The following is a 22,597-nucleotide window of genomic DNA, read 5'->3' as shown; positions in this document are numbered from 1 at the left end:
CCATGAAGACGTGACTAGTGCAGGACTAAAACATAATGGCAGCTCCCAGCAAACCTTTGCCAGCTATGCATGATAGTCTTTCACTGAGTGCAGAGCAGGTGATCCAGGGGCAGTTTGATTGTCAAATGGTTGCAACCTATGACTCCCTGGACCTGTGGGAAGCCAGCCAGATGTAGATCCAAGGGCCCATTCATCGTCAGTAGCGAAATGCATATGTGTTGGACCTGCAATATGTGGCATCCATCACCTTAGAGATGCACTTGTGGGCGGATGGTGGGATTCTACAAATATATTTTTAAAATTCATTCATAGGATGTGGGCAATACTGGTTTGGCAAGCACTTTTTGCTCATCCCTAATTGCCCTCGTTCAGAGGGCATTTAAGAGTCAATCACATTGCTATGGGTCTGGACTCAGATATAGGCCAGGCCAGGAAATAGCAGCAGATTTCCTTCCCTCAAGGACATGGGTGAACCAGATGGGTTTTTATGACAATCGACAATGGTTTCGTGGTCATCATCAGACTTTAATTCCAGATTTTTATTGAATTCAATTTTCACCATCTAGTGGGATTCGACCACAGGTCCCCAGAGCATTATCCTGGGTCTCTGGATTACCAGTCCAGTGACAATACCACTATGCCACTGCCTCCCCTGCAAAAGGACATAGATAGGTATGGCACAAAGGAGCTCCAGCAAACTGGGGGCAATGAGGATCAACGGGCAAACCATCAGGTGGCTGAGGTCATACCTGACACAATGGAAAATGCTTTTGATTTTGTCAAAAGCAAGTCATCATAACCTGAGAATATCACTGCAAAAGTTTTTCAGGAAGCATCTTGAGCCCAATCATTTTTGGTAGCTTATTCTATGACCTCCCCTCCATCCTAAGATCGGGAGTGAGCTTCTTGCTGCTGATTCCAGCCTTTAGCTTTAATCCCAAGTTATCAGTTAAGAAGACAGTCTATGCCAGTCTACAGCAGGCCATGAATAAAATTCAGGCTTGATGTAACATGGCAAATAACATTCATGCCATGCAGGTACCAGGTAACAGCCATTTTAAATGAGAGAAAACTGATATCTCCCTTTTCACTTTAATAGCATCACCATAGTTCCTCACGATCAACATCTTAGGGATTGTCACTGATCAGAAGCTGAACTAGACCAGCCATGTCAACATCATGGCTACAAGATTGGGGCAGAAACAATGGGCAATAAATGCAGCTATGCCACACATCCAGTGAGCACAAAAAATTTGTAATCTAGTTTCAGATTACTTAATCAAAATGAAGTTGAATCGATTCAAGTGTTATTTCATTCTGTTTTTGACACATTAAAATAAGTCTTTGACACAGGCAGTATACATGTTTGGTTTAGCATGTTGGGTTCCAAGAGCTAGGCAATGGAGGTCTGATTGCTCCTTTGCTAAATTCCTGATCTCGGCCATGCTGCTGTATAAATGCTAGGTCCTTTTCCACACAAAACAAAGGAAACAAGGAGGACAAAAGGGAATCTTAGGCTATTTTTGTGCAGATTACTAGCTTGTCCTCTTGCATTCATAAAGCCAAGGATCCCTTACATTTTTCTTGAAGTCTTCTCAACTGTCACCTTCAAACATTTGTGTACGTACCCGCTAACCCCAACATTGTGAAAGCTTTGTTTATTGCTCCCATTATCTTGAAATTGTTTTACTTTCTTGAGCACACATTGCCATGCATATTAAGATTTTTTCTTTTTAAATAATTTTTCTTTGAATTTTGTGCCCTGATCTGGTTATGGCACTCGAGAAAACAATTAGGCAGAATTGCAGAAGTGGTCAAATCAGTTAACTTTTTTTCTGATTTTCGAATTTTTGTATCCTTCCCTATACTAAGCACAATGCATACTTCTTCCAACTTTTGGAATTAAGCATCACATTCAGTTTCTACAATAGTTAATCTCACCTCTTCTCAAATAGTTAAAATAAAAGTACAAGTATTTAATTTGCAATACTTTTATTTAATGTATAAAATTAGATTCATAATGCCACCATCTGCAAATCTGTTTACTGCGGGATTGAGTCATGTATTTGGTCTACTTATTGACTTGGATCTAAAAGTGGCACAATGTACAGGTGTACAGAATATGCTTAATAATTTACAGATACAGCACCTCATTTATACTGAAAAAGATGCCGAATGTTCTGCAGAAGTTCCAGCAGCCTCACGTCAAAAAATAGATTTTGCCATTCTAATTTTCACAAACTTGTCAGCCATTAAACTGAATTTTTGGAAGCCATAAATCTCAGACCAACATAGTTTTGAACTCTATGAAGTTAAAATGTTGTGAACACATAAAACATGTTAAAATAGTTTACAACAGCTCACCTTTTAATCAGGCTAAGGTTCAGTTATATTGCTAAATACAAACTCATTTTAAGATAGATTTGGTGCCTTGGCTATAAACTGTTCCCTATCGATTCTTTCACCGTTATTGCAGGGGTTGGTCCAACACGGGTCCAGATATACCCTTTCTCAGGTCTGGTTGGAATAACTGGAAATGGAGTAGATCGTGATTTGAAGTATTCAGAAGGTGCATGACAGATAAATTCAAAATGTTCCATTTTTCTCGGTAGGTCTTCCTCTGGTCCTGAAGTGAAAGCATAACTTTTTTTAATAAAACCTAAAAATACATTTTCCTGAACTATTACTAAACACTCAAAGGAAAGCATAAATACTTATTTGTGAGCCCTATCCTGGGGCCAACCAGTTTAAAAATCAACTTTTAAAAACGTACCCATGTTGTAATTTGTTAATCCTCAAATTACTGTCTCACATTTTCTTTTCTTTATCCTTTCATGGGATGTGGGTGTCGCTGGCAAGGCCAGCATTTGTTGCCCATCCCTAATTGCCCTTGAACTGAGTGGCTTGCGAGGCCAATTCAGGGGACAGTTAAGAGTCAATCACACTGTTGTGTGTCTGGAGTCACATGTAGGCCAAACCAGGTAAGGATGTCAGATTTCCTTCCCTAAAGGACATTATTGAACCTGATGGGTTTTTATGACAATCGATGATAGTTTCATGGTCACTATTACTGAGAATAGTTTTCACTTCCAGACTTATTAACTGAATTCAAATTCCACCAGTTGCCATGGTGGGGGTTGAACCCATGTCTCCAGAGCATTAGCCTGGATATCTGGAGTACTAGTCCAATCACAGTACCACTACTCCACCATCTCCCCTATTAGGGTCATTACACTGTTACAATATGCCACAGATCAGTTTTCAAAAATAATAGGTGGCAAATTCATTGCTGATATAAAACAACTTTTTATGGCAATACTGCAATGCAAGCAAACTGTCCCTTTATATTTTTTATCTTTAAAATAAAATTAGTATAGTGATGAAAAAAAATTCATTCTGGATCAGATCCATGTTGGATTTAGCAACTGGCATTACATCAGTTTTGAATCGGTCCCCTGAAACTACTGTATCCTGCTGGATGTCGCTCTAGAGACGCTAGCAGCCCTCCAGCTGTTCCACTGCAGAAGAATTCCATTCAAGTCTCTTGCACCTGATCACTGTCGAGACATGCAGTTTTCAGCCAAGTGCCTGGACAGTGATCAGATGTAGGCAACTTTTTCCACCTTAGCTAGGTAACAATGTCCAGCATAGACCAGCAATTAAGTCAGAGGTCTGTTGGGCTGAATGATATAATACAAAGCAAGCGGTGCCTTCGTCCCCTAGGTCATTGTCAGGGAAATTCTTGCTAATGCATTTACTCAATAGCCCTTCATCTGATGCTAAATTCTGTATTAAGTTTCCTTTCACTTGAAAGAAAAAAAAACTAGTTATTTTCTGGGATGAAAGACCAGGTGGGTAAAACTAAATGAGCAGCACTAAGAAATCCAAATATGAGTAACTTTTATCCTTGAAACATTTTATTAAAAAGAATAAAAAAGTGTGCTCATGCTGTGTGATTAGGCAAACATAAATGATTTTCATAAACATGGCACTGAATTACTGTGTTGGTTTCACTTCACTGATTGAAATTCAGCAGAATGCATTAATGATAACCTTAGTCTCAATGGCATTTTAAATTATATATGGTGCAACTATGAGGTTAAGATTATATTTTAGAACTGCAGCTTTAAGTTTAGGGTAAATTAAGGGGGTCAAGTGACCTGTTCTGAAGTCTGCCTGACAGTAAGCCTGGGTGGTTTGAATCTTAGGGATCAAAAGGCGGCTTAGATTGCTTTCCTGAGAAGGTGGTGCAATGTATTTACACTTGGAAATAAGTGTAAGTTTACAATGTGCAGACTCGAGTCTCCAAAAGTCCCAGAAAGGTGTTTTGGTGTCAGGTTGTAAACAGTTGCGCTGTAAACAGTCCATTTACTTCTAGGATGAAAGCGGGTTGGGATCAAGAATAACAATTAGCATTTCTACCTAGATGAAAGATTAATGTGTTTCACATTGCCAAGGGGAAAGAGGGCAGAGCAAGCCATCGTTGAAATCAGGTTACAGACTTCCCTAAACATTTACAAATATCACAGACAGACAACAGAAGTTCTGGGCAGTCAGCAGAAAAAAAGACGTCGCTTGGCTTTGTGAGCCACCATAGCCAAATACAGGAGGGAGACAGGGAACCCACTGGAAGCTGGGAATAACTGTGGACTATTTGTTATAAGGGCTGCGATTCCACGGAGAGTGCAATGGGTGATAAGAATAAAAGGAGAACGTTCCTCTCTGTATTTAAAGTACAAGTTGCCTACTAAAAGAAAATAGTGTTTAGTCATCAGTATTTTTAGTCATCTGTTAGAGTAAAAGTTTTAGAATTACATAAGATTTCAGATTTTTTCAGCTATCAACTGGAAGTTCGAATCTCTTCTTAAAAGTTAGCAATCTCTACGGAGATCATAACATTTGCTTTTATTACTGATTGTTCAAATATTGTTTAGGATCAAGAATCATGGATGATCTTGAATGTTAATTGATACAAACAGCATTAGAAATCAAAATGTAGCAGATGAAAATGCTGATATTCTTATTAACACTTTAGAAAAGGTTTGTGAACAGAATAATGACAAGAGATGAAAGCAAAAGGCTCTAGGATATTTCACAAAGCAAGATTTATGAAGATAATTGCAGGAGCTTGCAGATAGGCTCAATGAGCGCATCCAACGAGTAGATGTAACACAACCATCAGAAGGCACCAGGTTCACTGCCTGTTTTTTGCCTAGTTAGCCGATTGCAGCTAGGGCAATGATAGGGGGCATAAAAATTGGCCTCAGTGCTTGCGAGAAACTGACTAATGTTGAACTCCTGACCGAGATCCAGATGTGCTTGGTGGAACTGCGCATATGATTTCAGCTGAAGAGAGGATCAGGTTTGGCAGTGATATCCTCACAGATGAATACATTGCTGACACTCACTAACATAGTTCACATATAATGGTCACTTCACTGGAGGGTGAATCTACCCCAGCAAGAAGCTGGTGGCTTCAGGAGACGATTTGCCAAGATGGGAAAAAGTAATTAACAATATGAACTGGAAGAATGACATGATTTACAATATTACAAGGAGAAAATGTACTAATACTAGCATGAATAACACCTCACGTGAGTAAACAGGAAACTGTAAGGATAATCACTGGTGATTTAATCCTAGTGAAGAAGTGCACAATTTGGGACTCTCAGCTTTTAAAAATTGGTCATCCAAGTAAGCACAAGCTGAAGTGCCATCTCTTAAACAAGTACGCGTCAAATCCAATCTAGCGTTTATTGGCATTCAAGTTGGATTTCTAAAAGATGAGAAACTGGCTACAGAAGGATTTTCTCCCTCTAGGGAGATTCTACATCCTGGTGAGCCAAGGTTATTGATGTCCTTCTTGGAAATGTTCCGAGTGAGGAATATTGCTATGCCACAATATTTAAGGTGTACTAATGAGTATACAAACATACAGATTAGAAGCAGTAAGTTCTTCGGCCCTTCGAGCCTGCTCCGCCAATCAATAATATCATGGTTGATCTTATTGTGGCCTCAACTCCACATTCCCACCTACCTCCAATATCCTTAGGTCCTTGACTAACAAGGGAGTCAATCTACCTCTGCCTTAAAAAAATATTTAATTACCCTGCCTCCACCGCTCTCTAGGGAAGAGAGTTCTAAAGGCGCATGACCCTCAGAAAAAATGTCTTAGTCTGAAATGGGAGACCACTTATTTTTAAACTGTGTCCCCTAGTTCTAGCACCTCACACAGGGGGAAACATCCTCTCAGCACCACCCTGTCCATTCCCCTCAGGATCTCATGTGTTTCAGTAAGATCACCTCTCATTCTTCTAAACTCCAATGGATATGGGCCCAGTCTGTCCAACCTTTCCTCCAAAGATAGCACCCCCTACATCCGACTCCCTGCCCAACTCGGGAATCAGTCGAGTGAACATTCTCTGAACTGCCTCAAATGTCTTTAAATCCTTTCTTAAATAAGGAGACCAAAACTATACACAATACTCCAGATGTAGTCTCACCAATGCCCCGTACAGCCAGTTGATGCCCGTATCCCATGAACAAATTTTAAAAAGGCTCCTTATATCCTCTTGCGCAACTTACTTTCCTACCTATCTTTGTAGAAAGCAAGCTTTGCACTATAGACATTAACAGCTTATTACATACCAAGTATAAAAGTTGCTGCGTCAAACTGGTCTTTGGAGCTTGCCTGAGTTGGGATAAGCCATGTAATCACTGCACTCTTCTCACAGTATTGATCCTGCACAAATCCTCGGATCTGAGCGTAGTAAAGCTTTTCATCATCTTCATCTACAACGGAGACTATGTCTCCAACTTGGTAATATATACCCTAAAACACATTGAAAGAACATATACCCTTAAGTAAAATAAGCTTTAATGCTTCTGAAAATTCCAAGCTAAGTCAACAATGACCCAGTGGATAAGCATACTGGGGAGTCACAGATTCAGAATAGGTCCTGGGTATGACCACTGGTCTATGCTGTGTCATCTGATCTTGGCTGGGCTGCAGTATAAGCACTAGAATTAGGCTTTGTGCCCTTTGGAGTGGTTGGGTGGGAAAATAAGCTTAGACTCCTCTTCTTGATCATTATTCAATGACTTCTGCTGGAAAATGCACTCATGCAGATATTATGAGGACAAGATCCAGTTTGGTATTTATGCCATTTCATAATCAAACACACTATGTTACTAGACACCAGTTTCACGTGAAAACTGGATGAACCACATCCACTATGTGTCAGTGCACATTAGGAATGAAGTCCAGAAACTTGCGGGATTGTGGCGGGGAGAATCCCACCCTAAAACTACTAGAAGGGCTGGTTCTTGTAAAGTATGTGTAGGATAAACTAATGAGAGAAATTAATGCTCGGGGTAGCAACAACTTTACACTGTATGAGAAGAGAGTGATGATTGGTTGGCAAGTAGACACTGATTGGCAGAGGCGCTGCCAAGGAGAATGCACCAGTTAACAGACTGGCAGTTAACTGCCAAACATGGCCAAAAAAAATTAATTAAAGATCATCAGGTAGTAAATTGTTGAGAACCATATTCTAGCAATTATATATATTGAGTGTAAGGTTTTAGATGATTATGCTTTAGACTGTCTCTACAGTAAAATGGAGTAGTGAAGAAAGTCATGTGATCGGCTACGAGTACTGCCTGACAAGTCTGTGTGGCTTGGTTACCATGGAGACCAGGGAGGAGTGGATGTGCCCAGGTTGAGTGTTATTGAAAAGCACGTTAGGTTGAACACCTGAAAACAAAGGCATAGGCTGACGTTTTTGTTATTGTAGACTTTTTGTCTCAGAGACTTCTTGAACAGAGACAGAGAGAGAAAAGAAATAGCAGTTGCTAAGGTCTGCAGAGGAAAAAGACTGTCTTCTGTATTAGCTACAAGACTGAATGTGGGGCCAGCTTGTCCTTGGTTGAAAAGAAGGAATCCACATGATTTAAAGACACAGGAGATTTGCCCTAGTGGGCCAGGAGAAGAAATCACCGGAGTGGGCCCTACTGCTGAAAATAGTTTTGGGAATTCTCAAGAGGGACGAGAGAGATGGCCTTCAATGGTTACAGGACATTACGACTTGGCAAAACGGGGAGATGTGAACCTGTTGGAAGCCAGGAATGACTTTAGGCTGTTTCCTGAAGACTGCAAGTCTGTGGCAAGTGCGCTATCAGTATATATGCTATGTTGGTTTTGTTACAATAAAAGTCTTAAAACCTGAAATCTGATTGTGCAATTCTTTTAAGTTGGTCACTGGAAATTCAGAGTTTTTTTTAAAGTTAACATTTTCTACAGGGATCGTAACAATGTAACATTTCATGTGAAGGACTTGCAGTAGCCCATTCATGCAAATAGTTTCTTCAAAAAGGGCTTAATCATTTTCTCCAGTAGATGTTTTCCATATAGAGACATAAAACAAAACTACATACTGCTGAAAAATTCTTACCCCATAGAAAATGGATTCAGATGTGATTATCGTAGACACAGATTTTGGTGCTTTAATTGGCTGCAAAATACCACAGCAGTGTCTGTAAATGAAAATTCAGACTATTCCAAACAAACATTCAAAATACTACTCTAAATTCAATAACAACTTTTATTTATATAGCATCTTTAATGCAATGAAATGTCCCAAGATGCTTCACAGGAATGTTCACAGGAAACAAAATTTGACACCAAACCACAAGAGATATTAGAGCAGGTGCCATAAGTTGGTCAGAGAGGTAGGGTTTAAGAAGGATATGGAGAGAGAGTTAGACCAGCTTAGAGCGGGAATTCAAGAGTTTAGAGCCAAGCATCTAAAGGCACAGCCACCAATGGCAGATGAATTAAAATCGGGGGATGCACAAGAGGCTAGAATTAGCAGAACACAGATAGCTGGGAGGATGATGGGGCTGGAGTAGATTACAGAGATTGGGAGGAGTGAGGCCATGGAGGATTTGAAAACAAGGAGTCAAATTCAAAACCTCTGTCATAGTCACTTAGGGTATCATTTGTGACTTTGATGAGAGTTGTTTAGGTACCGTGGCAGGGGCAGAAACCTGATTGGAGGGATTCAACCATGGAGTTCCAGGAATGATGGGTATGGATTTGGGAGGTGACAACAAATTCAAGAATTTGTGAGGAAAGGAATGATGGAGATGGAGTGGTAGTTTGCAAGGACTGAGGGGTCAATTCACCGCAGACTCCACATATACATGCATATAAGGTTACAAACAAAAAGAAACAAAATCCATGCATTTGTATAAAATACTTGACCAAACATGGTGATTGCCCCTCAGAGTGCAGGAAATTTGATGTGAATTCACACTCACTGTTTTATGCATTGTCATGAAGAGTTATTGTCTATAATGTTACTGGAAATTATTTTTTTTAAATAGAATTGTAGAATTGTAGTGGGGTCGGTGTTTAGGTGTATGTCTCTGTGTGTCTTAATTGGATTAAAGCCAAAAGTCTGGGTGCTTTGGCGTATAGTGATTTTGAGATGTTAATTAGATAAACAGTAAGGAGGATAGAAAGTAAAGTGTAAGTTTGCATTTGTTGAATAAAGCATTCCAGAGTGGGAGTAAAATCTTGCAGCTAGCCTGGGAGACAGCAAGCAATGTATTTATATTACCAATAAAATTAGCGGGATGAAAATGTTATTGCTAGAAGATGTGATGTTATAAGCCTAGGATGCAATGGAAAATTTACATTCAAAGGAAAAGCTAGGTATAAACAGAAAGGAGTTTGTGTACGTAAGTCAGAGGCATTTAAGGTCTAACCAGCCTGTATGCCTTCAAAGGAACCAAATTGCAAGGGACCTCATTTTGAATTCGTAAGATCAAACGTGCTTTGCCTGGTGTCTGTTTAAAGTCTATGGGTTATTGTTGCCTTGATGAAGATTTACCTGGGAGTGATTAATTTGGGGATTTGTTCAGAAGTTATTATGGTAGTAATTTGTAGACATGTGTATCATATTTAATTTGCTGTTAAATTAATAAATGTTTAATTTAGTTTTGTTTAAAAAACCCCTTGAGGCTCGGTGGTCTTATTCCTGAATTCAGAGCTGCATCTCAAACATACCAATTGAAAATATAGGTTGTGACAGTTGTTCAAATTTCCCTTTGGGACTCAAACAACTCAGCTTTTACCAACTGCTGTGTCATAACAGTATTATCCAACCTATGCATCTTTGGGAAATGTGAAACTGGGAATTGGATTCAGGCTATTAAAAACCTGGCAGCTGAAGTTTGGAAAATGACACTGAAGAGCCCAAAACAGGAGAGGGAAATTATTCCTTGAGCAAATGACTGTGCACCACAGACTGAGCATTAGGATCATCCATCACGATACTGTGCAAGTTGATCCCACTTTCAATCATCAAATTGTGACCTAAATTTCTACCCTTAGTTCAATTATATCAATGCTATGGAAAATTCAATATTTAATACTCTTCTTTTACAATTCTGAAAGCCAATAGGTCCCTTATTAAACACCAGTGTTAAAATGCTCTGATTCAAAACCAAAATATTAGATTTCACATAGCTAAAATGTTATTGCCATGTGCTTTTTACAGGAACTGCCCCACTGGATGATGTCATGGATTTAACAGGGGTGCATGGTTGAACCCATTGCATCATGTCAAACAGTCCATGAGAGACGGAACATGAAACATACACCTCCAATAACACAATGCCAGAATATGTAAAGGCCATAACCTGGAATTTTCTAGCATGTTCCGTTCCTGGAACAGCCCAATCAAAAATCTGTTGCTTTCATGGTACAAGGGCCAACATAATAGGTTCTCACTGCAAAGCAATTATTTCTGAAATTTTTCATTAAAAAAGAGATTTTAACAAATCACAGGAACAGATATAGACAAGATAGTCGTTCATACACATCCTGGTTCTTTTAAGTTCTAATTTTAATAAGGGATCCATTACTTACCAGAATGCAAAAAAGAATCCAATCAGCAATTCAGGATGGAGATTTACTTCAAAGAACAAAAATAGGCATCAACAATTAATGAGGCTGCTACACATGAGAATGGTCGTTAGAAAGTATTGTACGTTAAATAATTTTTCAATCTTTGATCAAATGGTATAATGTAGACCTAGGATACTCGCCCTATTGATTCAAGAAATGTTTTCTTCCTTTACCCCCATAATTTTAAATATTCAAAAATCGTATCTTTAAACTGCCTTACGTTTTTTAATTTGAATATATGTCTACGTCCCTTTCCTTTAGTAGAAACTTTCTTTTCAGCGGGAGGCATAGACCTGTATTTTGTGTTCCGTAACCTTGCAGAGCGCCTGTGGATTTCTTGCTTTGCCTGTCAAAACAAAAAATTGAAAATAACCAACTACTCAAAACAGTATTTGCAAGGACTTCACAGTTACTCCAATATTAACGTATATTAGGTATGCATTACTAAATAGCATATACTTCAAGTGAATAATGAAGACAGCCCAGCACAGTTAATAAGCCCACCAATGAAAAGGAATATCTGGGTTCATTTAACGAAAAGGGCATCTCCAAACTTGAGTTCACCTGTTGGTACTCAGAGGGAGTATGTCATTAGTCTCATCTATGCAAGTAATACTGAACTCAAGAAACACCAACATGGATCAAGTATTTTGCTGAAAGCATCGAGAGTGACCTCAGGAAAAAACTAGCAATGGAAATACTAGCAAGGTGGCTCTCAAAAAGAAACTAAATATGGGGAAGACATGTCTCATCACCACAGGACAGAGGTCCCTCAATGGGTTAAACTCTCAGAAGTTCCCAACTTTCATTCCGAGTCCATGCTGAGTCAACTTGAAAGTGGAATACCAGAACTTGCCAAGGCCTGCATGGTGAGAACAGGAATGTGCTGAGTGATTTTGGCTGGAAAATGTATGAGAGCAGGTTAAATCTAAAGACTAGCTCTAATGAAACATCACAAATCTGAAATGTGAACTCTGTTTCTCTCTCCATGGATGTTGCCGGACCTGCTGAGTGCTTCCAGCATTTTCCATTTTTATATCGACTATAGTATCATGAATGACCAAATAGCCAGTTAACACTTACTACTGAAGTTTAACAGCACTTCAGCATCATATTGCACATTCCTGCCCCATTTTTCATGAAAAACTATGGGTCATAACTTACAACTAGCATCGGAAAATGCTAGACCGCAGGAATTAGAACAAATAAATACATACTTACCTGCCCTTGAAAATTACACTGACACATCCGTTGGCTGGAGCTACTTGGGGCCTGCATTGAAAGACTCCTTGCAGGCCCCAGTGAATTCAAGAAAGCCATGCCCCGTTTTTTACGCCACTAGCTGCTCTAAAGCAGGTAAGTTTACAGGACCAGTTAAATTGACAGGCCAGGCTGTCTAAGGTAAGAGGATAGAAATTGGAGGTTGGGGGGCAGGGGCCAGAGGGCGAGGGCCCAAAGGACGGGGGCCAGAGGGCGAGGGCAGGTGGCCCAGAGGACGGGGAACGGGGGCCCTCTTCCCATAAAACATGCAACAAATTCTGGTTCAATTCCCTGTTCCAACAATCATCCAAGTACAGAATTCTCCTGATCCACCTGCTCAACGTAAAACCTAAGTAGAGGAAATATTCTCTTCTTATTCCCTTCATTAAAGATTTGATTAAATCTACATTCAGATACATTTACATAAAAATACACCCCATGTGAGAAAGAGCGAGTCTCGGGAAGGACACACCATTCATGGATAACTAAAGGAGGTAAAGATAGTATCAAATTGAAAGAAAAAGCATACAATTCTGCGAAGGTTAGTTGCAGATCAGAAGATTGGACAGAATATGAAAACCAGCAAAGAATGACTAAAAAAATGAGGGAGAAATTAAGAGTATGAGAGAAAGTAGAGTATTAGAGAAAGCTTGCTGGAAATATAAAAACAGATAGTAAGAGTTTCTACAGACATTTAAAAAGGAAACTAGTAAAGTAAGTGTTGTCCTCTAGAGTGTGCGCCTGGGAAATTAATGATGGAAAATAAGGAAATGGCAGGTGAATTGAACAGATATTTGGCATCTGTCTTCACTGCAGAGGATACAAATATCCCAAAAATAATTGTAAAACAGATGAAAGAGAGGGAGGAACTTAAAACAAATAAAATCACCAGGGAAAGGGTACTGAGAAAATTATTAGAACTAAAGGCTGACAAGTCCCCAGGACCTGATATGGGCTTCATCCCAGGGTCTTAAAAGAATTGGCTGCTGAAATAGTAGATGCATTGGTTTTAATTTTTCAAAATTCCCTAGATTCTGGAAAGGTCCAATCAGATTTGAAAACAGTGAATGTAACTCCTCTATTTAAGAAAGGAGGAATACAGAAAGCAGGAAACTACAGGCCAGTTAGTTTAACATCTGTCACAGGGAAAATGCTGGAATCTATTATTAAGGAGGTTACAGCAGGGCACTTAAAAAATTCTCAAAGCAATCAGGCAGTCATCATGGTTTTGTAAAGCGGAAATCGTGCTTGGCTAATTACTAGAGCTCTTTGAGGGAGTAACAAGAGGCCCTCTATACAGCTCTACCTGTCCCACCCCCCCTTAAACCAGCTTATATTTCACCTCTTTTCTATTTTTCCTTAGTTCTGGTGAAGAGTCATACAGACTCGAAACGTTAACTGTGTTCCTCTCTGCAGATGCTGTCAGACCTGCCGAGTTTTTCCAGGTATTTCTGTTTTTGTTTTGGATTTCCAGCATCCGCAGTTTTTTGCTTTTATATTATATGGAAAAACAGGAACCTGTAGTGGTGTACTTGGATTTCCAGGGCCAGAATTTTCTGCCTGATGGGCGGGCCGTGCGGGAGTGGGCGTGGACCCGATTGCCACCCGCGATCGGGCCCACGCCACCATTTTACGCAAGTGGGCTAATTAAGGCCCATCCAGCGTGAAACGCAGCTCCCGAGAACAGCAGGAGTGGGCGGGCGGCAGCGGGACTGCAATGACCACCAGGTCCAATGACGACCAGACGACCTGTTTAAAAGAGCTCCTGCAGCCTTGCAAAGGCTGTTAAACATGGCCAGCAGAAGGGCTCCCCAGAGCACTGCTGGTGAGCAGGCCAGGCAGGTAGGCGGGAGGGGAGGGGACTATTGTGCCCCTTGTTTTTCGGACGATTGCCTTGCTGCCCTCCTTGAGGAGATGGCAGCACGATAGGAGGTCCTTGTTCCCAGGGATGGGAGGAGGGGGCCTCCCACATGACCAAACGTGCCTGGGAGGAAGTGGCGGAGATAGTGAGCTCCCACGGCGTCGTGCGATGCACCTGGATCCAGTGCCGCAAGCATTTCAATGACCTCTTGCGCTCAGGAAGGGTGAGTACGTCGGCATTGGACACAACCCAGCAGGTAGGCTTTCCCGCCTGGCCGCATCTCCCCCGCCCCTCCAACAACCCCCAACTCTGAGTGCAGTGACTGCATTGAATCATTGACGGCATGTGTCTTTTGCTGGGTGGGCCAGTGGATATTGCCCATGCCTAGGTCACCTTGAGAGGGTAGTGATGAGATGGGTTCTGCACCCACAGCATGTGGTACAGTGGAACCCACATTACTGTTTTGGGGGCAACCTGGAGGATCTGCACCTAGACGCAGTGCTGGAACTCCAAAACATGTCAAAGTCAGGGTGCTGACATGCTGGGAGGGGAGCTTCCAGGTGACGGGGCACCCATCCATCTGCTGCCCTTTGTGTTCTACGCGCTTGTGCCTCCCTGCTTTGCAAGGTTAGACCATGTGGTGCCAAATGTGATGAAGGCTGCAGGGGAGACAGGCTTGACATCTTTGTGAGTGTGTGCAGCAACTGCGAGATGAGGAGGCACTGGAGTCCTGCAATGTCTCACTCTGGTTGGGATGGCAGCGAAGAGAGTCCAGGTACAAGTTGCACTAATCAATGCTCTTCCCTCCTTTTCAGGAGAAGAATGCTCATAATGCCGCCGAGCGGTTGAGGACTGGCGGAGGGCCGGCCCAGTTGGCGATCATTAGTAGGGTTCGAGCAGGAGGCCCTCGATCTGGAGAAGCGCCATGTGCCCAATTCCACCAGTGTCAATGAGGCTGGGGTGCTATGGGCAGGTATATTTGCCCAGCACTGAGGTCACCATTAGTGTCCCAGCAGCCATGGCACTGCTGAATGTTCAGTGATTGAAGTTTGCAACATGGCTTGACCATTGCTTATGGAAGGATGAGCGCATAATGATCCAGGGGACAGGGGTGCACATTGACATTGTCTCCACGTTAACTAATCAAATGTCCTTGTTCTTCCGAGATAAAATCAAAAAACTGCGGATGCTGGAAATCCAAAACAAAAACAGAAACAGAAATACCTGGAAAAACTCAGCAGGTCTGGCAGCATTGGCAGAGAAGAGTACAGTTGACGTTTCGAGTCCTCGTGACCCTTCAACAGAACTAAGTAAAATTAGGAAATGGGTGAAATATAATTCTGGTTGTGTGTGGGGGGGGGGTGGGGGGGGAGGTTTTGCTGGGACAAGCAGCCAGTGATAGGTGGAGATAACCAAAAGCTGTCACAGACAAAAGAACAAAGAGGCGTTGAAGGTGGTGATATTATCTAAAGGAATGTGCTAATTAAGAGTATAAGACAGGACAGATAAGGTACAGATAGCTCCAAGTTTTTCCCGGTATTTCTGTTTCTGTTTTTGTCCTTGTTTTTCCTTTCAGCATCACCAGAGCAGGGCTGAGAGGAGACGGCACAGGGGCCCCCTCTCACATCTGAGGGTCCTGAAGTCTCTGACCCACCTGCGTCACACCATCTCTGCCAGGCAGGCACCAGTACAGATACTAGCACCTCGGTGGGAATTAGATCATCGGCTAGTGTCCTGGGGCACAGCAGTTAAGGCACTTCACAGTCGCTGGAGGAGCTGACGGAGAGAGAGTGCCCATGGTGCCAGCAGTCAGAGGACTGCAAGGGACCAGGCACATGCTCAGTCTGTGGCTGATGTGCCTCTGGAGTTGTCCGCGACGCAGCAAACACTCGAAGTCCAGTGGGGTATGCGGGAGGATCTGATGGAGATACATGAGGCTATACTTGGCTTGGTCTCTGTGGTGGAGGAGTTCACGCGGACCATCGCCGATGCAATGAGCCTCATGGCCGAGCGCCATGCGTCCTCTATGGAGAGAGTGGCGACTCTCGTGGAAAGGCTCCTCCAGGAGACCAATCAGGGCTTCCTGGGGATGCGCTCAGACCAGCAATCCCTCACATCGGCATTGACCTCAGCTGGCCAGTGTCAGTGTGGGAGATGGTCTGGGCACCAAGTTTCCCACCTCGAGGCCCATCCATCTACCATGAGCAGGGGGGGTCCGAAGCGACCTCATGTCGTCGCAGCAGCTGCTTGTTGTCTCTGTGGGCTCTTCTCAGGGCGCTCCGGATGAGGGCAGCAGCTCCTCTGCCCTTCTGCCAGTGACCATTGCATCCAATGAGGCTGCGATGACTGGGGAAATGCCAGCTATGGAACTGGCCACTCCCTCCCAGGTGGGGCTAGCACAGGCCAGAGGATGGCAGCCAAAATCATTGAGGCCAACAGGACAGCACAATGAGGAGGATGTCTCAGATGCCAGTGCCAGCGAGGGGGGAGCACCTAGATGTTGCACCCAAAAGCATAAATTTAAGGCACCTTAGGCACACCACGGGTTTCTCACTGGTGCTTTTGTGTTGACCCGCAATGAGGTCATAATTAGTCGGTGCGCTGTTTAACACCTTTGTCATTTTGTTTCCTTGAGTTCATTTTGTTATATCATTAAATTTTGACATGTGACCAAGGCTGAGGGTGACTCTTTTCCACTGCAGGTGGATGGTTACCCATGATGTTATGAGTGGGTTGTGTCACATTGAGCATTATTGACAAGGACCTTACTTATTGTTCCTATCCAGGCAGATTTAACACTCAGGCATCGAGTATGGAGCCTGCAGTACAGGCTTGTGTTGGAGGTCCATCTGTGGTGTGCTAGCTGAAGTTTCGTTGGATTAAAGCCTCCCGGGTGTCCCTGCCTCCCTTAAGTATGCCCGGGTCAGCACCTACCCCCTCAGCATTTCCCTGTGCGTGCTCATCCTCGGACCCACTGCTGGACTCATCGTGTGCAGCCATAGAAACTGCATCTACATCTTCTTCGTCCATGGCGTCGCCCCTTCCCAGCGCAAGATTGTGGAGAGCGTAGCATGCAACCACTATCAGCGACACACGACCTGGGGGGTACTGGAGTGTGCTTGTGGAGGCGTGGCTCCTATTGTACCGCTGCTCAGATTCTGTTCTTGGATGGCGGAGAGGCGTCAGGAACCACCATCTGAGGGGATAGCCCTTGTCACCCAGCAACCATCCATCCAGCCGGGCTGGAGCACTGAAGAGCCCCAGCGCCCGGGAGCGCCTGAGGATGTAGGTGTCGTGGGAGCTGCCTGGGTACCTTGCATAGACTTGTAAAATCAGCAACCTGTGATCACACACTATCTGCACGTTCATGGAGTGGAAGCCCTTCCTGTTGACGAAGGCTCCGGGCTCACCTCCTGGCACCTTGATGGCCACGTGTGCAGTCTATTGCACCCTGGATGTGGGGGAAGCCAGCAATTGCTGCGAAGCCTCTGGCTCGCTCTGTCTGGCTGGCCTGGTCCCAGCGGTAGTGGGTGAAAGTCAATGCACGCCTGAACAGTGCGTCTGTCACCTGCTTGACGCAAGTGTGGACAGCTGATTGGGAGACACCGCAAAGATCACCCACTGACCTTTGGAAAGAGCCAGAGGCATTGAAGTTGAGGGCAGCTGTGACCTTCAGAGCCACTGGCATAGGGGTATCCAGTTAGGGGATATCTCAGGCCCAATCATCTGAAAGATATAGTTGACTGTCTCCCTTGAGAGATGGAGCCTCCTTCAACACTGCACCTCAGACATATTGAGGTAGCTGCTTCGTCGCCTGTGTATCCTGGCAGCAGGATAGTGGCGTCTTCTGCGGCCCCTTCTGCCTTGGACTTCCTCTTTGCCCTGTGCCCCTTGTGCCTGCGTGTCTCCTCCCAAAGGTGGCTCGTCTGGAGGCTGAATGTGCCCTCCTGGCCTCCTCCCCCATCTGGCCTTCCCTTCCTCCTCAGAGGTGCCTCCAGTGGGGAGCACAACTCCCATTCCCAGGATAAGGGAAGGCTTCCTGAAACCTGCAGGCCCCAAAAAGAATCTTCACTGTAGAGTGCTGACCTGAAGGTTGTGAGTGCTGTCCAAGCAGCTTGTATGAGTTTTGAAGTATTTCTGCTCTCACAGGCAAGTATCAGTAACTTTCCAAATAAATTTTCTGACTAAGCACACTTGCGACTTCACTGACCCCCTTAACCCGCCCGTGGGCGAGGTTTATACAAATGTGTCCTACCCGCCTGCTTGCGCCCGTGCCACAACTTGAAGATCGCATGGGCCCTGAAATATCGCTGACAATTGGTGCCTCAAGGGCCTTAAGTGGCCCGTTAATTAATGGCAGGCACGCATCGGAGATCATTGCACGCCCGCCCACCGAAATATCACGATGGCGCGCGGTGATGTTGGGACGCTCGCCCGATGTCACCACGTCATTTTACATGCCAGCGTGTGGGGTCCGCCCCCGCACGCCAATGGGAAAATTCCACCCCAGAAGACATTTGACAAGGTGCTGCATCAAAGGTTAATACACCAAATAAGAGCTCAAGGTGCAGGGGGTAACATGTTAGCACGGATAGGGGTTGGTTAGCTAACAGGAAGCAGTGAGTAGATATAAATGGGTCTTTTTCGGGTTGGCAAGATGTAACAAATGGAGTCTCACATGGAGCATTTCTGGGACCTCAACTATTTATGAACTATTGAATTAGATTAAGGGACCAAGTGCATGGTTGATAAATTTTCTGATGACACAGAGAGGTAGGAAATTAAGTTGTGAAGAGGGCACAGGAAGTGCGCAAAGGGATATAGGCAGATGGATTATAATGTGGTAAAACGTGAACTTGACCACTTTGGCAGGAAGAATAGAAAAGCAACATATTATTGAAATGGTGAAAGATTGCAGAACTCTGAAGTACAGAGGGATTTGGGTGTCCTGGTACTTGAATCACAAAATTTTAGGACGCAGGTACAGTATATGATTATAAAGGCAAATGGAATGTTGCTGTTTATTGCGAGGGGAATGGAATATATAAGCAGGGAAGTTTTGCTACAGTTGTAGAAGGCATTGGTGAGGCCACATTTAGAGTATTGTGTACAGGTTTGAACTCATTTAAGAAAGGACATAACTTCATTAGAAGCAGTTCAGAGAACATTCGCTACTGATTCCTGGAAAGAAGGGGTTAGCATATGAAGAAAGGTTGAACAGGTTGGAACTGTATCCATTTCAGTTTAGAAGAAGAGGTGATCTAATTGAAACATAAAAGATCCTGAGGGGTCTCAACAGGGTTGATACTGGAAAGATGCTTCCGCTTATGGGAAAGACAAGAACTAGAGGACACAATTTAAAAATAAGGGGTCTCCATTTAAGACTAAGATGAGATGAAGAGGGTCTTTGGAGCTCTCTTCTCTGAATAGTAGAGGCAGATTCATTGAATATTTTTAAGGCAGAGGTAGATTGATTCTTCACTCACAAATGAATCAATGGGTACATCAAGCCAGGACTGTCAATGACCTCATCTCTTCTGGAGGTCTTTCCTCCACAACTTCCAACCTCAGTCTCTCAACCCTGGACAGTCACTTCTACCTCCTTCCCAAAATCCAATGGGTCCCGGTAGACCCTTGTGTCAGCCTGTTCCTGCCCTACAGAACTCATTTCTTCCTATATGACTCCTTTCTCTCTCCCCTTGTCCAGTCTCTTCCCACCTACATTCGCGATTCCTCTGATGGCCTATCAACAATTTCCAGTTCCCTGGTCCTAACCACCTCCTCTTCATCATGGATGTCCAATCCAGCTACACCTCCAAACCCCACCAGGATGGTCTCAGGGCTCTCTGCTTCTTTCTTGAACAGAAGCCCGAACAATCCCCATCCACCACCACTCTACTCCATCTGGCTGAACTTGTTCCCTCGCTGAACAATTTCTCCTTTAACTTGTCTCACTTCCTCCAAATAAATGATGTAGCTATGGGTACTCATATGGGTCCCAGATATGCCTGTCTTTTTGTGGGGTACGTGGAACATTCCTTTTTTCCACTCCTGCTTGGGCCTCCTCCCACAACTCTTTTCTTTCGGTACATCGAAGACCGTATCGGTGTCATTCATGTTCTTGTCTGGACCTGAAAAAATTTATTGATGTTGATTCCAATTTCCACCCCTCTCTCACTTTCACATGGTCGATCTCCGACACTTCCCTTCACTTCCTTGACCTCTCTGACTCCATTTCTGGTGATAGACTGTCCACCAATGTTCATTACAAGCCCACCAACTCCTACAGCTACCTCAACTACAGCTCTTCACACCCTGCTTCTTGTAAGGACTCCATCCCATTCTCTCAGTTCCTTCGCCTCTGTCACATCTGCTCTGATGTTGCCACCTTCCAAAACGGCACTTCTGACATGTCTTCCTTAACCGAGGTATCCCCTGCACGCTGTCTGACAGGGCCCTCAACCGTGTCTGACCCATCTCCCGCACCTCTGCCCTCACCCCTTCCTCTCCCTCCCAGAACCATGATAGGGTCCTCCTTGTCCTCACTTTTCACCCCACCAGTCTCCACATTCAAAGGATCATCTTCCGTCATTTCTGCCAACTCTGGCATGATGCCACCACCAAACACTTCTTCACCCTGTCAGCATTCTGTAGGGACCATTCCCTCCAGGGCGCCCTGCTCCACTCCTCCATCACCCCAACTCCTCATCCCCTTCCCATGCAATCACAGAAGGTGCAACACCTGCCCCTTTACCTCCTCCCTCTTCACCATTCAAGGACCCAAACATTCCTTTCAGGTGAAGCAGCGCCTCACCTGCACCTCCTTCAATTTGGTCTACGGTATTTGCTGCTTGTAATGCAGTCTCCTCTACGTTGGGGAGACCAAACTCAGGCTGGGTGACCGCTTTGCGGAACACCTTCACTCAGTCCACAAGTATGACCCAGACCTTCCTGTTGCTTCCCATTTCAACTCACCATCCTGCTCTCATGCCCACAAGTCCATTTTTGGGCTGCTGCAATGTTCCATTGAAGCCCAACGCAAACTGGAGGAACAGCACCTCATCTTCTGTTCATGTACTTTACAGCCTTCCACACTTAACATGAGTTCAGCAACTTCAGACCATGAAATCTCTCCTCTATCTTCACCCCTTTTTAAATCCTTTTTTCATTTTGTAATGAATTGTTTATTTATATTAATTTTTTTCATCCTTTCGCCCCCACCCTAGGGCCATCTGTCACTTTGTTATTCTTTCAGAGTGCTAACACATTCTGCTTTCACACCTTTATGCCACTATCAGCACCTTCTTTAGTTTTCACCACAACCATTGACATTCCCTATGTTTTGTGTCCATGACATTGTTGTCAATCTCTCCTTAGTGCCCACCGATCCCTGACCTTGCACCTTATTTCACTTGCTCCGCTCCCCCTTAAACAGTATAAATTCCATCACATTTCTACTTCGCTTTAGCTCTGAAGAAGTCATACGGATTCAAAATGTCAACTCTGTTTCTCTCTCCACAGATGTTACCAGATCTGAGTTTTTCCAGCATTTTCTGCAATATTTTGCTTTTATTCAAGGGCCCCCTTGGGGGGAGGGGGAATCGCCAGGGAAGTGGAGTTTTGAGGCCCACTCAGCCGGCCATGATCTTATTGAATAACAGGGCGGGCTCAAAGGGCCGAATGACCTTCTCCAGCTCCTAACGTGTATGTTTGCCTCTCCTTGGTCTCTGTGCAGAAACCGGCCCAGGATCTCACCCCGGTGTCCTCATTTTCCCAGCCCGTCCGTCCCAGGCCAGAAGCCTGTAACCAGTTCGGTTCCTCTTTCCAAGGACGCCCAGCGCTCCGGGAAAGATGGTGGCAGGGGCCTGCCCAGCGGGTCACAGCCAACTTCCCCTCGAATCACTCCCGCTCTTCCAAGCCGCCGCCTCACCTGTTTGTTGCTGCTGCCACTGCCGCTGCCGCCGCCACCGCCGCCACTCCCGCCGTTGCTCTGCTGAGCGGCCGGGGCTACTCCGGGGCCCGCGGTTGAGCCGGAGACCGAGCCAGGTCCGGGGCTTTTGCCGGCGCAGTTGTTGCAGACGATCTCACCCTGACTGCTCTTCCTCCACATGGCCGAGGAATTGGCCTTGCACACACTGCAGGACGGCTTCAAACCCAGCGGCATCTCCGTGTCTTCACCGAGCGCCCACTAACCCAACCAGAGATAACCGCCACCCGAAAACCAAACCCAGCAGCCAGGCCTTTTCCCTCCGCAGATAGAGCGGCGGGAGGACCGACAGGCCGCCGTGACCTCTAGCGGCTGGAGGACCGACAGGCCGCCGCGCCCTCACCCCAGCGGCGGGAGGACCGACAGGCCGCCGCGACCTCTAGCGGCGGGAGGACCGACAGGCCGCCGCGACCTCTAGCGGCGGGAGGACCGACAGGCCGCCGCGACCTCTAGCGGCGGGAGGACCGACAGGCCGCCGCGACCTCTAGCGGCTGGAGGACCGACAGGCCGTCGC

The 22,597-nt window shown here is 44.6% G+C and overlaps 2 protein-coding genes across 2 annotated transcripts in view; one reads left to right on the top strand and one right to left on the bottom strand.

The window, feature by feature from the left end:
• LOC144678694 (protein lifeguard 1) overlaps window positions 1–8,221 on the top strand; it is a 50,082-nt gene extending 41,861 nt beyond the window's left edge. Inside the window, exon 10 of the mRNA XM_078538495.1 lies at window positions 7,603–8,221. Coding sequence (XP_078394621.1) covers window positions 7,603–7,725 — 123 coding nt within the window. The 3' untranslated portion in view covers window positions 7,726–8,221. The remainder of the gene's footprint in view (window positions 1–7,602) is intronic.
• Window positions 1,976–22,398, bottom strand: gatad1 (GATA zinc finger domain containing 1). Its single transcript, XM_078538497.1, has 5 exons — window positions 22,027–22,398; window positions 11,196–11,321; window positions 8,454–8,513; window positions 6,649–6,832; window positions 1,976–2,626 (listed from the first exon to the last, which is right to left on the bottom strand). Exons 1-5 carry the CDS (start codon window positions 22,258–22,260, stop codon window positions 2,436–2,438), a joined length of 795 nt encoding a protein of 264 aa, XP_078394623.1. The 5' UTR covers window positions 22,261–22,398; the 3' UTR covers window positions 1,976–2,435.
• Window positions 22,399–22,597: the final 199 nt, after the last annotated feature.

Source organism: Cetorhinus maximus, chromosome 3, assembly GCF_964194155.1.
Source record: "Cetorhinus maximus chromosome 3, sCetMax3.hap1.1, whole genome shotgun sequence".
In the NCBI taxonomy this organism is placed as follows: Eukaryota; Metazoa; Chordata; class Chondrichthyes; order Lamniformes; family Cetorhinidae; genus Cetorhinus; species Cetorhinus maximus.
This window is presented reverse-complemented; position numbering and strand designations above follow the sequence as displayed.

Coding starts and splice junctions, on each gene's coding strand:
- gatad1 (XM_078538497.1), bottom strand. CDS start 22,260: ATGCCGCTGGGTTTGAAGCCGTCCTGCAGTGTGTGCAAGGCCAATTCC. Junction 8,514..11,195: donor ATATATTCAAATTAAAAAAC/GTAAGGCAGTTT, acceptor GGTATTTTGCAG/CCAATTAAAGCACCAAAATC. Junction 6,833..8,453: donor CTGAATCCATTTTCTATGGG/GTAAGAATTTTT, acceptor AATGTGTTTTAG/GGTATATATTACCAAGTTGG.